The sequence below is a fragment of the Peromyscus leucopus genome, chromosome 2 (genome assembly GCF_004664715.2).
Source record: "Peromyscus leucopus breed LL Stock chromosome 2, UCI_PerLeu_2.1, whole genome shotgun sequence".
Classification (NCBI taxonomy): Eukaryota; Metazoa; Chordata; class Mammalia; order Rodentia; family Cricetidae; genus Peromyscus; species Peromyscus leucopus.
Genome location: NC_051064.1, coordinates 81,518,869 through 81,534,302, shown reverse-complemented (window position 1 = coordinate 81,534,302; position 15,434 = coordinate 81,518,869). Strand labels below are relative to the sequence as shown.

General features: G+C 39.5%; 1 protein-coding gene across 1 annotated transcript in view; it reads left to right on the top strand.

Moving 5' to 3' along the window:
• Positions 1-15,434, top strand: part of Rasef (RAS and EF-hand domain containing) — a 73,234-nt gene that overhangs the window by 12,978 nt on the left and 44,822 nt on the right. The window contains 2 exon segments of the mRNA XM_028873946.2: positions 7,795-7,941; positions 8,896-8,986. Coding sequence (XP_028729779.1) covers positions 7,795-7,941; positions 8,896-8,986 — 238 coding nt within the window.

The window sequence follows — 15,434 nt, the reverse complement described above, 5'->3', positions numbered from 1 at the left end:
ACAAGCAAGTTGGGGAGGAAAGACTTACTTGGGCTTACACTTTAGCATTGCTGTTCATCACTGAAGGAAGTCAGGACAAGAACTCAAACAGGTCAGGATTCCAGAGGCAAAAGCTGATGTAGAGGCCATGCAGGGGTGTTGCTTACTGGCTTGCTTCCCAAGGTTTGCTGAGCCCACCTTCTTATAGAACTCAGGCCCAGAGGCCCAGAGATGGCACCACCCACCTCAGCTGGATCCTCCCCCATTGATCACTAAATGAGAAAATGCCTTACAGCTGAATCTCAAGGAGGCCTTTCCTCAACTGAGACTAATTCCTCTGATGACTCTAACTCATGTCAAGTTGACACACAAAACCAGCCAGTAAAGAGATTAAACTTTTTGTTTGTTTTAGTTAGTCTTTTGGTATTAGAAGGGTTTATTGCAGAATATAAATGCATTACAACTTAATTAAAACATAACTTGTAAATTTAAACAGTGTGAGTACTGACTGAATCACTGAAGGCAGAGCACTGAGTACTCAGTTGCTCAGGGTCGGGACAGCCTCTTCCTGCCCTCTGTGCTTGATACCTATAATGTCCCAGCTTTTCTGGACATTACTTGAGTCCTGAAGGAGCTGTCTGTCTCCTTCTTTTGTTTAAATCTAGTTATTTTATTAACCAGGAGCAGGAAACAATATTTACACTGTGAACTTCAGTAAAGACTTGACTGTACAGCACACATAAGCGTCAGTTCTACTGTTAAACCCACTGTCCCACTGTGTGGTTGAGGGAGCTGAAGTAAGAGAGGTTAGGTGTTGGCTCTTGCTCATAAAGCTATGGTGGTGGAGGATGAATTCAAGTCTCACTGAGCTCTATTGCACATGCTGCATACTGTTCATCATGACGTCAGAAGATACCAGTGCCTCCTCTAAACCTGTAGCATATTGCCTTCTGTTCTTTCTATTTTAGTTTTCATTGGCAAACTCACCAATATTAAAGTTAGTGGTTTTGAATAGGAAGCCATTTACAATCTGAATTCTTCCTACTTCAGTGACTCTAGTTAATTTTCTTAGCTTCCAGTAACTTTGCATATTAAAACTTTTTGGAGAATGAGGCCCAGATAAGTACTTAGGTATTTAAAATGTGTCACAACACATCTGGAATTTTAACTGCCAGAGATATATCTGGGCAAGGGGCCCTGGATGAGACCTTGGCTTAATACTTGGTTTAATACAAAACAAAGCCAGGGAAGCCCAACTCCCTGGAGTGGCTCATCTTGGTGGGCCATGTAATTAATGGTATTTGGGTTTATATTAATTTCTGCTTCAAACAGAACTATATGAAGGTAGGTATACAGATTGTTTTTGTGGTTCAACTTGAAACAAGCTAGTCAAGAGAGAGGAAGGCGCTTCAATTGAAGAATTGCCTCCATGAGATACAGCTGTGTTGTGGGATGGTCTGTATGTCAAATTGCTCTGATTGGTCAATAAATAAAACACTGATTTGCCAGTGGCCAGGCAGGAAGTAGGTGGGACAAGGAGAGAGGAGAATTCTGGGAAGCGGAAGGTTGAGGCAGGGAGACACTGCAGCCACCGCCAGGACAAGCAGCATGTAAAGATGCCAGTAAGCCACCAGCCACGTGGCACAGTATAGATTTATAGAAATGGGTTAATTTAAGATATAAGAACAGTTAGCAAGAAGCCTGCCACGGCCATACAGTTTATAAGTAATATAAGCATCTGAGTGATTATTTTATACGTGGATTGTGGGACTGCGGGGTTTGGTGGAACCTGGAGAGAAGCCCTCCAGCAACACAGCTGTAAGGCATTTTTCTCGTTTAGTGATCAATGACGGAGGGCCCAGCTGATGGTGGGTGGTACCATCCCTGGGCTGCTAGTCCTGGGTTCTATAAGAAGGTGGGTTGAGCAGGCCAGGGGAAGCAAGCCAGTAGGCAGCACCTCTCCACAACCTCTGCGTCAGCTCCTGTCTCCAGGATCTTGCCCTGTTTGAGTTCCTGTCTTGACATCCTTCAGTGATGAACAGCAATGTTGAAGTGTAAGCCAAATGAATCCTTTCCTCCCCGACTTGCTTTTTGTTCACTGTGTTTGGTTGCAGCAGGAGAAACCCTAACTAAGACAATGGCAGTAGTTAACAGACTATTCTGATCATGCTGTCTCTCCCACTGCTTCTTTCAGTGGCTTCTGGTACTCTTAGAACTCTATCCTCCATCTCTGTCTTTGGGGTGCATTCTGGCCGTGTGTGCTCTGGTTCCTGCTAACTCCTCTATTCCTTATTTGATGAAGGATGGACATCTCTCTTGCCTCCACACTCTTTCCCTGAAGCATTGGACTTTTACTCTTCTCTAGAGGGATGAGGTACTTTTTTCTTTCTGTGATGTAAAGACCTAGTTCCTGCTTGGAGAACAACACTCTGGAGCCAAACAGACTGAGCTGGAAACTTTTTCTTTCTTTCTTTTTTGAGACTATATCATATAAAATCCAGTCTGGCTCCTAACTAATTATATAGTCCAGGATGCCTTGACTTTCTGATCCTATTTTCACCTCCTAAGTGTTGGAATTATTGGTGTATGTTACCACATCCAGTTTATGTGGTGCTGAGGATTGAACCCATAACTTTGTATACCTTTGACAAATCCCTGACATAAGTAGGGTAGATGAGGATCCAGGCCATTCTTACATAATAGTTGATTGTTTAGCATACACATTTTCTATTAGTGGTGGATTTTTTTTTTATAATCTATGTATATATCTCACTATAAATTTTTCCTAGAACTTTAAGGCATGAATCAGAAAATAACCCAATGGGATTCATGTCACTATAATTTGTTCCCACTTTAGACATTTACAGAAAGTGAAGGACCTGTTGAGACTTCTGCAATGGAATGTTTCACTGTTGTGCAGTTAACTGGTAAATAAGGACTCCAGAGAATGATTTCTCTGACAGATTACTACCACATAGTATATTTTTAGATTTTTGTACTCCATTAGTGTAAATGATACAAGTAAAGACATGAATTGTCCTGTTCTGTAATGGAGTTACTTAGGATGATCACATAGAAGAAGAGATTTTTGTTGTTGATTTACTATTCTCTAATAATGTGGATCATTCTTGCAACCAGTATTTGTCCTGAGCTCTAATGGGAGGAGTGATGATAGGTTTGAGTATCTTAAATCATCATATAAAGTGACTTACTATTATGAGTTCATTAATAATACTTGAACAGTTTTTTTGAGACAGGGTTTCTCTGTGTAGCTTTTCCTGGAACTCACTTGGTAGCCCAGGCTGGCCTTGAACTCACAGAGATCTGCCTGGCTGGGATTAAAGGCGTGTGCCACTACCACCCAGCACTTGAACAGTTTTTAAGAATCAAGATTAGCTTCTGAATGGATTGAGCAATGGATTTCTTCTTTATTTAGAAGAAAAAGTCCTAAGAAATTTAAAGCAACAGCTATATATATATATATATATTTGGCTATGCCTAATTAAGCAGCATAGTTAATTTGTAACTCGTGTCATACAGTGTTTCAAAGTTCTGTCGATTAATTTTGAATCCCATTTCTTCTGCCAAAGTTCAGGTATTTAGCAGAATTGAGAAGCAGTAGGTTAGTGGTTAATTATGAGGTCTCTAGCACAAAACAGAATTTCAATTCTGTCATTTAATCTCTGTGTCCTTGGGTCTTATGGGATGCCCAGGCATTTGTAGCATCAAGTACCACACTAAGTTTAAACAACAGGACATTCTCATAATTATAGATTCTAAAATATTTGGATCCACCATAGGGACGGAACCAGATAGGGTTCAGTCTTGTGCCTGGGCTATTTATTCTGGATACTTTAGTAGCTGAATGTCCATCGTTCTCCTTAAAGTCTCACTTCATGCAGAGAGAGCGACGTCTTCTCTTCTCGTCTATTAGATTATGGTTCCAGCGTAATGCTATATGTCGGTATCTAATCTCCTCTTTCTATAAGATCATTAGTAAGACTGGGTTAGAACTCATCATAATGATTCATTTTTAACTTAATTCCTTCCTTAAAGACTCTTTAAGTATAATTATAACTAGAGTCTGAATTCCTGGTAGTAGGGTTTCAATACATGAATTTGGGGCATTGGGACGATGATTTATCTCATAACAGGCCCCTATCTCTGCCTGATTTGTAAAATGAGTTAATAAAAATACTTTTTGTGGCCGGGCGGTGGGCAGCTTAATCCAGCACTCGGAGCAGAGCAGCGATCTCTGTGAGTTCGAGCCACCTGGCTACCAAGTGAGTCCAGAAAGGCGCAAAGCTACACAGAGAAACCCTGTCTCGAAAAACCAAAAAAAAAAAAAATACTTTTTGTGGGTGTTGTGAACATTCCAATAGATGATGTACTCAAGTTATGTGACAATAAATTGGGGTCTGCTCAGTAGGCATAAAGAGACCCACTTCTTCTGCACCATAGCCAAAGCTCATTTTGATTGATGGGTTGCATCCTTTGACATTAACATCAGGAACAATGCAGTTTGGCTCCCCTTCTAGCACAAGTGGAGAGTCAGGCTTTCTGCTTTTATCACAGTATGTGGCTGGGTAGGACAGTAGCAGAGTGGTTTTTTTTTTTTTTTTTTTTTTTTGCTTTGAAGAACATTTATTTTAATTCTTCCTGCTTGCCTTTCTACTTTGCTGCATTCCTGCCTGTTGTAGATAATGGTGGCTTTGTAGAAAGAAGGCAGAGATTAATTACTCCTCAGATAAGCCTTATTAGAAGAATTTCAGCATCACAGCCTGTAGTGGAAGGACATGCATTCAGGTCCAGATAAGAGCTTCATTATGAAAGACAGCTGTCAAGGATAGTGTTGATGGGATCCTGAAGGAAAGAGCCTTCATTTCTCCTCAGGTCTAAAGAACAAGGAGAATTATAGCACAGTGGGATCTTGAAGGAAAAGGTAGACCTTCAGGTCCAAAGAACAAAAGGGGATTTCTTGCTTTCACAGGATTTCAAGGGCAGGTGGGGAGATGGATAATTTCCATACCATGTAACCCAGCCTAGATGTAAAAGTCACAAGATGCTGATAAAGTAAAGTAATAATGCAAGTTTGTCTTGGGTCTAGGAGCAGATGGTCTGCAGCTGCCCGAGGGAGAGAATGAACTCTGTGAGAACTGTAAGGTCACTGAACACCTTGTTCTCAGCCCTGTCTAGGGAGAGAGCCTGTAACCTGACCCACTGTTCCTGTCTCTTCCCCCCACCAATCAACCTTCAGTCCTTGTCCTTCTTTTGTTTTCCTTTAACTAAAATAATAATAATTTACAATTTAGCTAGAATGGCCTTGATTGAACTCATGATCCTTCTGCATTAGCTTCCAAAGTTGTTCTTCTGACCTCTGTGAGCACCAGCCATGCATGGATGAGAGCAAAACATTCATATACATAAAATAATAAATAAGAACATCTAAAACAAACATGAAAACAGACTGTCCTTGAGAGACTCTAGCCAAAATGAATGGAGAAGATGGTGTGAGTTCTGTGTTCAGGGTATTTGAATGATATGTGATCATCACACCGGGTACTGTGGATGGCTGTGAAAGGATTATGAGCTTCCTGGTTTCTTGTCCTGCCCAGTAGTGTTTCTAGTGTAAGATGTGCTCATCAAGAGTAATCTCTCTATATTAGGGTCAGGAGACAGTGGATCTTTCACATTGTTGAGAGAGTGACTATCAAATCACAGTGTAAGATCATCAAGTATAAGAAATAACCAAGTGCTGCTGATTATTCAATAATATAGTGTATATGAAAGGATCTACCTTTTTTGAGTACTCTCTATTCCTAGCATTTTTAATCTTGATGAAAATTGATAATTCTTTCAGGTTGGTGTTGTGATAAGTTACTTCAGACCTAAGGAATTACCTATTTTTCCAAACCCTGGTGTATCTTTTAGCTGGTATATATGTTATTTCCTTAAAAAAGAATTCCTGTTACTGTCATGTGTTCTCACAGTCACAGTTCCTGTAAAATTATAACACTCCTTGCCCTGAATAAGAAGTAAGGATAGATTGCAGTGTCCCTGATGTACCATGTCAAAGATACCAGCCCACAGCCTATCTGTTGAGAAAAATGTTGGTACTGGTAGAAAGTCGAATGATTATTAAATCCACCCAGAGTATGTGTCTTAGTTAGGTTATTATTGCTGTGATGAAGCATTGTGACTAAAGGCAAATTGGGGAAGAAAGGGTTTATTTCACTTACAGTACCACATAACAGTTCATCATCAAAAGCAGTGAGGTAAGGAACTTAAGCAGGGCTGGAACGTGGAGGCAAGAGCTGATGCAGAGGTAGTGGAGAGGTGCTACTTACTGTCTTTCTCTGCATGGCTTGCTCATCCTGCTTTCTTATACAATCCAGGACCACCTGCCCAGGGGTGGTCCCACCCACAATGGGCTGGACTCTCCCACATAAACTACTAAGGAAATGTTTTACAGGCTTTCCTACCGCCAGACTGTATACTGAGTCATTTTCTCAATTGAGGGCTCCTTCTCTCCAGTGACTGTAGCTTGGGTCAACTTGACATAAAATTAGCCAGCACAATATATATTTCTATAAAGACATAAAAGGGTGATTTACATGAAAACCACATTCACTTCCACTTAGGCAGTAGCTGATGATCTTTGAGGCTGGAATTCCATTAGCTGTCCAATCATCTCTTTTCTTCTACTAGGTATTGATATACATGATAGCTCTAGGCCATGGATTGCTTCAGAATGGAGGCTGTCAAATAGATAGATGATAGAAAGATAGAAAGACAGAAAGATAGATAGAAAGAAAGAGAAAAATAGAAAGAAAGAAAGAAAGATAGATAGATAGATAGATAGATAGATAGATAGATATGAAGCATTATCAGAGGGCTGGAACTTGGAGCCTCATCCCTGACTCTGGGGAATAAAAAAGGGCTAAAAGTTGAGTTTGACTTTTGGTTATAAGAGTGTGCTTAGGGAACTTCTGTGTCTGTGAATACATCAAAGTGTTCACACTTTGGCAGCATGAGTGGCATAGCCAAGGCATGAAAATTCTGTGGCCCCTCTATACCCTTCCCATTTTGTTATTCTTTATAATAAGCTGTTAAAAGAAAGTAAATATTTTCCTGAGTTCCATGAGCCATTTTAACATACTCATGGGTACTGCTGGTTTGTAGCTGATTAGTTCGAAATAGTCATCACTTGGACAGGTGACTGTTGCCTGGAGGGGGGCAAAATTGTAGATTGGAGCCCTTAGCCAAGGAGTTTGTGCCAACTTTCAGTAATTATTAAGTAAAAAATTTGAACATCTAATTGTCTGAAAAATAGAAAATTGATTGGTATGAGAAAGCTCCAAATTTTTAGTGTTTGAAGAACTAGGAAGAAAAAAATGTGTGAATGTATCCACAAATGTGAATTTGCCTGAAGTAATTTTGACTGACAACAAAATAATAGGTATATCCATTCTAAATTCAAAGATTAATGCACATCTTGTTAGGGATTGGAGAAGCAGAATTTGGTAACCAATTCACTTTTCTTTAAAGTTCATTACTATTCAATTTTTAGCAGGTAAAATAAATAATTCTTCATCCTAACTCCCTTTCCTTGCATTTGCCCTGGATTTCCCACTCGCCGTCTTCTGACATGGAGAACCTCAAAGGCTCCCTTCTGCCTTCTCTGTTATCTTTATTCCAGATCAGTCTATGGATATTAAAATCCTTCTTGTTTCTTTTTTAGTTATCTATCTCATCTCTGTACATTTTCTGTTTTACTTTTAAACTGATAGCATTTAATTTTAATATTTTTGGCAGAAAAGAACAAGTTAGTACCCTGTACCAGAACATCAATCTTGTGGAGCCAAGATTAATCCAGCCATATGAACATGTGATAAGAAACTTTCTCCGTGAGATCAAACTCCAGAGCACAGAAATGGAAAACCTGGCCATTGCAGTGAAGAGGTATCAATCTGCTTCCTTTCTGAGGACACACAGGGTCCTTTTACTTGTTCTGTGACCAGAGTTGTAAAGGGACTGAATAGCAGTGATGTTGTGATACAAGTGCTTTTCCTGAAACTTTTGGAATCCAGAACATTCTAGAATATTCCATATAGGGTAAGTTGTGTTGAGTAGTAATTACAGGGTCAAACAGCAATCTGTTGGTTGGTCATTGCCATCCTATATTGTCAGCTCCTCAAAATTGACAATTTCATCCTGAAAAAATCAGACTGTGCCTTCTCCCCAGCCATTTGACCCAAACAGGAAACTTCACCAAAGGAAACTTGACCAAAACAGAGGTAGGCAGACTCTGAAGCCAAGCTAGGTAAAGACCTTGCCAGCAGATTTCCTGTTCTTTCCAGGTCTCAGCCCTGAGTCTTCAAAAGAGTGATAAAGATGCACCCTTTGGGGTCATGAGTTCCAGTACTCGATATCTTGGGTAGAGTACAAGATTTTTCCTAGCAGATAATTTTAATCTCTGGAACTGTAAGAGACTGATTAGAAACAGTTGCTGTAATTGATCCTTCTGCCTTTAACTATCGCCTATATGATTGTGAAGTTTAGATAATGGAATTTTAAAATTATATCTAATAGTCTATTGCCATAAAGTTTTCATTTGTCCAGTTTTGTCACTCAGTTATGGCAATACGATGTTCACATTTGCTGACAGTCTCCCAGAAATTTGCTGTCTTTAGCTATTGTTTATCTCAGCCTAATATTTAATCTATTTCAGTTGTTTAATGTCATTTTACACCCAAATAGTCATGTTGGCAACCTTAGTTTATCACATAGAAGGACTGGGACACATCATGTAGAATACTAACCTTATCTATACAATGTGAAGCCTGAAGCTGATGAGTTTTGAGTTTCTTTTTACAATTTTCAATCTAAGTATACAATGAACCTTTTGAATTTCAGAGCTCAAGACAAGGCAGCCATTCAACTGAGTGAGCTGGAAGAGGAAATGGATCAGAGGATTCATGCAGTAGAAAATGAGACCCGGAAAGATGTGAGTTTGTGGGTTGGCCATTTATTCATTTGGCAGATCTTTAGGGAGCACCTTTCATTGTGGAGCTCTGGGTACTTCTCTTGGTGACAAAGCTTGGGGACAGTAGGCTTTACTACTTAGTACCCTATATCAAAATGGCAACCTTCTAGATTTTGAGCAGAGAAAGGATTTTTATAACCAGAAGGGTTTTGTGGCCTCAAGTTAAAGAGATACAGAGATTGTAATCAAGTACGCCGAGGACATACCTCTCCAGTACTAATAATGCTCATGTGAGTGGGAGAGGAGTCAGCTTACATGCAAGGGCAGAGGTCTCTTTGAAATGCATGGCATGGAGTGGAGGACTGGAGTCAGATTTGGTGAGATGTCTGAACATCTATGTGTATGTTGTTCTCACTACCAGACTTCAAATTTCAATTGCAGTTAATTTGAAATTCTGTCTCCTAACTGTGGTGTTTTGTGATGGAATCTTATTGTTACTGGGATTCTTAAGTGGAAAGTTACATGATATCTTTAGTGATTTTCTCAGGAGAGGTGTGTTTTTCAGTATAAAATATGTTTGGGCAGTTGATGTTTGCTGAAAGCAGAAAATATACATATTTTCTTTGAGTAGGTAATATTAGGATGTAAAATTCTACTTTTGTGTTGAGAGGCAATAAAAGTGTAGTCCCCAGTGCTGGCATCAAGCAGACATAAGTCTATGTCCTGACTTGGCCCTTACCAAGGCCAGGTGGTACTAGTAGAGTAATCTCTCCTGTGAGTCTTTGCCCTGCCACCTGCCAGCCTCAAGGAAGATTAGTCATGGTGACGTATGTAAAGTACTGAGAAGCGTTGCCTTTGATAGGCACAACCATGGCTGTTACTATCTTTTTCTGTGCCTTCTTTGTTTCCTTTCAGATAATTTATCTTACACACACATAGTTCCCTTTGAGTATCTTTATTGTCCTATCTCTTTAAAAGTATTTTTATTAATTTTATTTTTATTAATTCTTTGAGAATTTCATACAATGTACTTTGATTATATTCACCACTCCTCAGCTCCTCCCAGATCTATTGGCCTTTCTCTACCTGCTCTACTGCATGTTATTCCCATTTTCTTTTAATCCCATGTTTGCCCAGTTTGTGCTACCCAAATTCTTGCTGGGCCAATTGTTATTATAGCTCACAGAGTTCGCATCTGAGTAAGACTGATGATGATTTTTTGACTCTGGTAGTGTTTATAGCACCTTCCACAGTCTGATCAGTGTTCATTTGTATGTGTTTAAATCTACTTATTCTAGTATGGTTGAAAGCAGCAGTGGTTTGTCTGTTTTGTGCTGAACACACTTGTGCTTTGCCAAAGCCAGCTGATTGTGTTTGTGTAAGCTTCCTCTTTTGTCTTGGCTCTGCTCTGTCCCTGGGTCAGTGATGCACTGTGTCCACAGCTGTTGTTTCATAGTGAGTCTTGAAGTCCAGTGGTTTCAGTCCTTGATTTCATTCCTTTACAGAGTTGCTTTGCCTGTTTAATTTTTCCATAGAATCAACATATTGATATTTAAAGCAAATCTAAAACAACATTCTGCTGAGAGTTTGACTACCCATTCATTTGTAGGTTAAGGTAGGGCACTGACATTGTAACAGTACTGAGTACTCTAATCTATAAATGAACCATTATCTAGTTCTCCTTTCTCAGAAGTGTTTAATAGTCTTCAGTGTGCAGATACTATATATGATTTGCTTCTAATAGTTCTATTTTGATGGTATTGAAAATTATATATATTGAAAAATATATATATTGAATATTGTACTGGAAATACACACACACATAAAATGTATATTCAGTAACTTCTGATGTATTCTAGCAGTTTTTTTGGGGTTGATAATAGCAAAATCTATGAATAAAGACAATTTTTTTGTTTTGTTTTTTGAGACAGGGTTCTCTGTGTAGTTTTGGTGCCTGTCCTGGATTTTGCTCTGTAGACCAGGCTGGCTTCAAACTCAGAGATCTGCCTGGCTCTGTCTCATGAGTGCTGGGATTAAAGGCATGCACCACTGTCACCTAGCATGAATAAAGACAATTTTACTTCTCTTCTGGATAACGTTTTCTTGTTTTACTGTCTATGATATATTATATTCCATCTGTAATGATGAATTCTGTTTGCTAAATTTTATTATATATGTGTCTGTGGATGCATAATTACAGCTCATTGAGAGATAATTATTTAGTTTTGTGGTGCTGGGAATGATCTGCTATATTTATCAGAGCAGAATTGACCATTTTTATGGGTTCATGTTTGGATACATAGGAGGTAAGCAGCTCAGTTCACTGTCCAGTTAGGCAGTATTTTATCATACCATTTATCATTCCTGGGACTGATAGTTTATGGTAAGGCCTAGGGACCATTAGGAGTTAGGCATTATTTTTTTTTTATAAAAAAAATCACAAAGCTGTTGGGTTAGGTTTCTAGCAACTGGGGTCTGGTTACTGCAAGTGGGGGATTTTGCTTTTTATATTTTGGCCTTTTTTGGTCAATGACATCATTTTTATTAAGGAAATATGAAAAGATAGTGAACAGCAATTCTTAATGTCTATCATTGATTAATTTTTTCCTTAATGTACTTCAGTGTTTTCTGAGATTTTCTGCATTAAACATCAATAATTTTATTATTTTAAAAGAAGTTTAAAATATAATTACATCATATACCCCTTTCTTTTTTTCTCTGTCAAACTCCTAACATGTCCCCAACCATCATTTCCTCTCAAATTCTTCTTTAATTGTTACTGTTACATGTATGTGCATTAATATATAAATACAACATGCTGAGTCTGCTTAGTGTTGCTCATATGTATACTTCTTGTATGTATAGAGGTTTCTGGGCTGACTGCTTGGTATTAGATAGCAGTTAAAGGTCTCATTCCCAAGGAAGACTAATTCTCTCCTTTATCATTCCTTAGTTGTTTTTTGTCTAGAGATTTTTTTTTGTGTGTGTGTCTCCCTTCGATCTTAGCATGCTTATTGGTGTTGTCCTTGTTCCAGTTTTGTTCAGGTCATGATGGTGTTGCAATATCATGGTTGTAGCTTCTCTGTCTTTCTAGGAGATATACACTCTCAGCAGATTTCCCATTCTTCTAGTTTTTACAATATTTCGTTTCCCTCTTTTGGGATGATCCCTGTAGCTGGAAGTTTCTCTGGTCCTAACCGGACACTGGTTGGAATCAATCTCTACCACCCATGTCTCCTTGGTCCCAAGTAAACACACAGAGCTGTCTCCAGTTTGAATGTACTGCCTAACATTATTCTGCCTCATCATTGGCCAAACAGCTTTATTTATCAACCAATCAGAGCAACATATATTCAGACTATACAGAAAGATATCCCACATCAGACATCCCACAGCAGATCCCATGAGTTGTGCTTTATGGGTATCCGTTGTGACTGGGCACTTCACAATCGATTGTTCTCTGTATTTTGACCAGTTATGGTTTTCCACACTGGTCTTCAGCTGCAAAGAGGTGCTTCTTTGATGTGGGGAAGTGGGGTTAAGGTGTGAGGGGAGGCAGTAGCTACACTTATTTTTGGCTATTAGGATGAGTATTTAGAATGCTGGTTTAGTAAAGTGGTAAAAAGGTTCTTATCTAAGGTCCATGACCTCACTAGCCCTGGGTAGTTGGATAAGTCTCCAGTAGGAAACATGATTTTCCTGCTGTTGAGTGGCCCATAAGTACAATTAGACAGCTGTTGGTTACCACCAACATATTTGTGCCACAATTGTACCCTTAACGATATCATGCCATGGTGGTCATGTTTTTGGTATATAAGCTTACAGTTGAGTAGGACTTTGGTTGCATCTCTTCCTTGGCAGCTTGTATAGCAATATCTGGTATTATGAAAGTTATTCCCTTCATAAATCCAGTTACACTGAACTTGATAGTTGAGGTCTTTGATCCACTTGGACTTAAGTTATGTGCATGGTGACACATATGAATCTATTTGCAGTCTTCTTCATGTTGACATCCAGTTATGCCAGCACCATTTGCTGAAGATGCTTTCTTTTTTCCATGGTACAGTTTTGGCTTCTTTGTCGAAAATCAGATGTTCATAGGTGTGTGGATTAATGTCAGGGTCTTCAATTTGATTCCATTGGTCCATGTGTCGGTTTTTATGCCAGTACCAAGCTGTTTTTATTATTATAGCTCTATAGTAGAGCCTGAGATCAGTGATTGTGATGCCTCCAGAGGTTGTTTTATTGTACAGGATTGTTTTAGCTATCCTGGGTTTTTTGTTTTTCCATATGAAGTTGAGTATTGTTTTTTTCAGGACTGTGAAGAATTGTGTTGGGATTTTGATGGGGATTGCACCCTAAGAGGGACACATAGATAGCCCAGTGAAGGAGAAATAGATGAGATCTACATGAGCAAACTGGGAGTGGGGGAGAAATGGAGAGCAAAGAATGGGGGATGAGAACATAAGGAAATGGGAGGGTCAAGCTGGAATAGGGACAGAGTGGGAGAGCAAGCAAAGAGATACCATGAGAAATGAAGACATCATGGGAATAGGAAGAGGCAGAGTGCTGGGGAAGTTCTCAGGAATCCACAAGGATGACCCCAGCTTAGACTACTGGCAATGGTCGAGAGGGTGCCTGGACTGGTCTACTCTGGTGACCGGACTAGTGAATACCCTAACTGTCATCACAGAGCCTTCATCCAGTGACTGATGGAAGCAGATGCAGAGATCCACAGCTGGGCACCAGACTGAGCTCCAGGAATCCAGTTGATGAGAGAGAGGAGGGATTCTGTGGGCAGGAGATGTCAAGATCATGATAGGAAAATGTGCAGAGATGACCAGTCACACTATTGGAAACCCATGAACTGTGGTCTAATAGCTGTGGAGCCCCCACAGGACAAGACTAGGCCCTCTGGATATGGGAGACAGTCATTTAGCTTGAAATGTTTGGGGGGGGGGCCCAGGCAGGGGGATCGGGATCTGTCCCTGGTGCATGGGCAGGCTTTATGGAGCCCAGTGCCTAGGGTGTGACACCTTGCACAGCCTTGGTGCAGGGGGCAGGGGCTTAGACCTGCCTCAGCTGAGTGTGCCAGGCTCTTCTGACTCCCCAAGGGAGACCTTGACTTTGAAAATTTGGGGATGGAGCATGGGTTGTGGGGGAAGGCTGGGGGTGGGGTGGGAATAGGGAAGGAGGGTGGATCTGTGGTTGGTATGTAAAGTGAATAGAAAATTTTTTTAATAATAAAAAAATAAAATAGTAACCTACCAAAAAATGTTATTCCCCAGGGAAAAAACATTTTTGGGTTATAGGCCTATACAAAGTGTATGGCATCTTCAGTAGTAAGAACTTACATAAAACTCTAGGAGGCAACCAAGGGCAACACAGTAGCCCATGTTGATTTTGGAGTCTTTTGGACTCCCCTAACTTGAAAGAGGGTTTTTCATTCCTGGTATTGAGGATTTTGTTAATTCATGGCTCTTGTGGAGAACATTGTAAGCCCAAGTGACATATTGAAGATTTAAGGTTTATATGTATACATATGCATCTATATGTATTATATGTCCTTTTTGATAAATAAAGGCTAATGATTCTTATGTTTTCCCTCCAAAAGTTGTAGCGTTATTTTGCCTCCCTCTTTCCTGCTGTATTGACTTTCTTTCTCTTCTTCAATTAAAGCCTTCACCATTTTTCCCATTTTCCATTTATGTCACTTGTAGATTGCTATTCTCCTCTCCAGTGCCAACTCCTGCCCTTTTGGTACATTTTTCCTTTCCTAGTTTCTGTGATTATTTCAGGCTAAATACTCACATCTGAATATTTGGATCTCGGAATGACACATGAGAGAGAACATGCACTTTTTTGTGTGTCTGGGTTACCTCACTCAATATAATCTTTTCTACTTCCATCCACTTACCTGCAGATTTCATCTTTTATTACAGTTGAGTAGTATTCCATCCTGTATATGAATCACATTTTCACTCCTTATTGATTCCTCAGTTGAAGGATATTTAGGTTGTTTCTTTTTCCTATCTATTGTGACTAGAGCATCAGTGCACATAGCTAAGCAAGTATCTGTGGGGTCAAGTCCTTTGGGCATATGCTAAAGAATGGAATGGGCTATGTGTAGAATTATTTTAGTTTTTTGTTAATTTTCTGTACTGATTTCCATATAGGCTATACTGTTTGCAGTCCCAATAACAATGAATGAGGGCTCTGTTTTCTTTACATCTGCTCCAGCATTTATTGTTTGTTGGTAGTTGTACTTATCTTAGCCATTATGATTTGGGTCTAATGAAATCTCAGAGTTGTTCTGAATTGCATTTTGCTAGTTTCTAAGGATAGTGAACATTTTTCCTTAGGTATTGTTATATATATAGTTTTTCAGTTTTTGAATGTGTCTTCTTCTGACACTTTGTTTTTTGAGTCTATACCAATATCCTGGATGTCTGAAGCAACAAAGGGACCC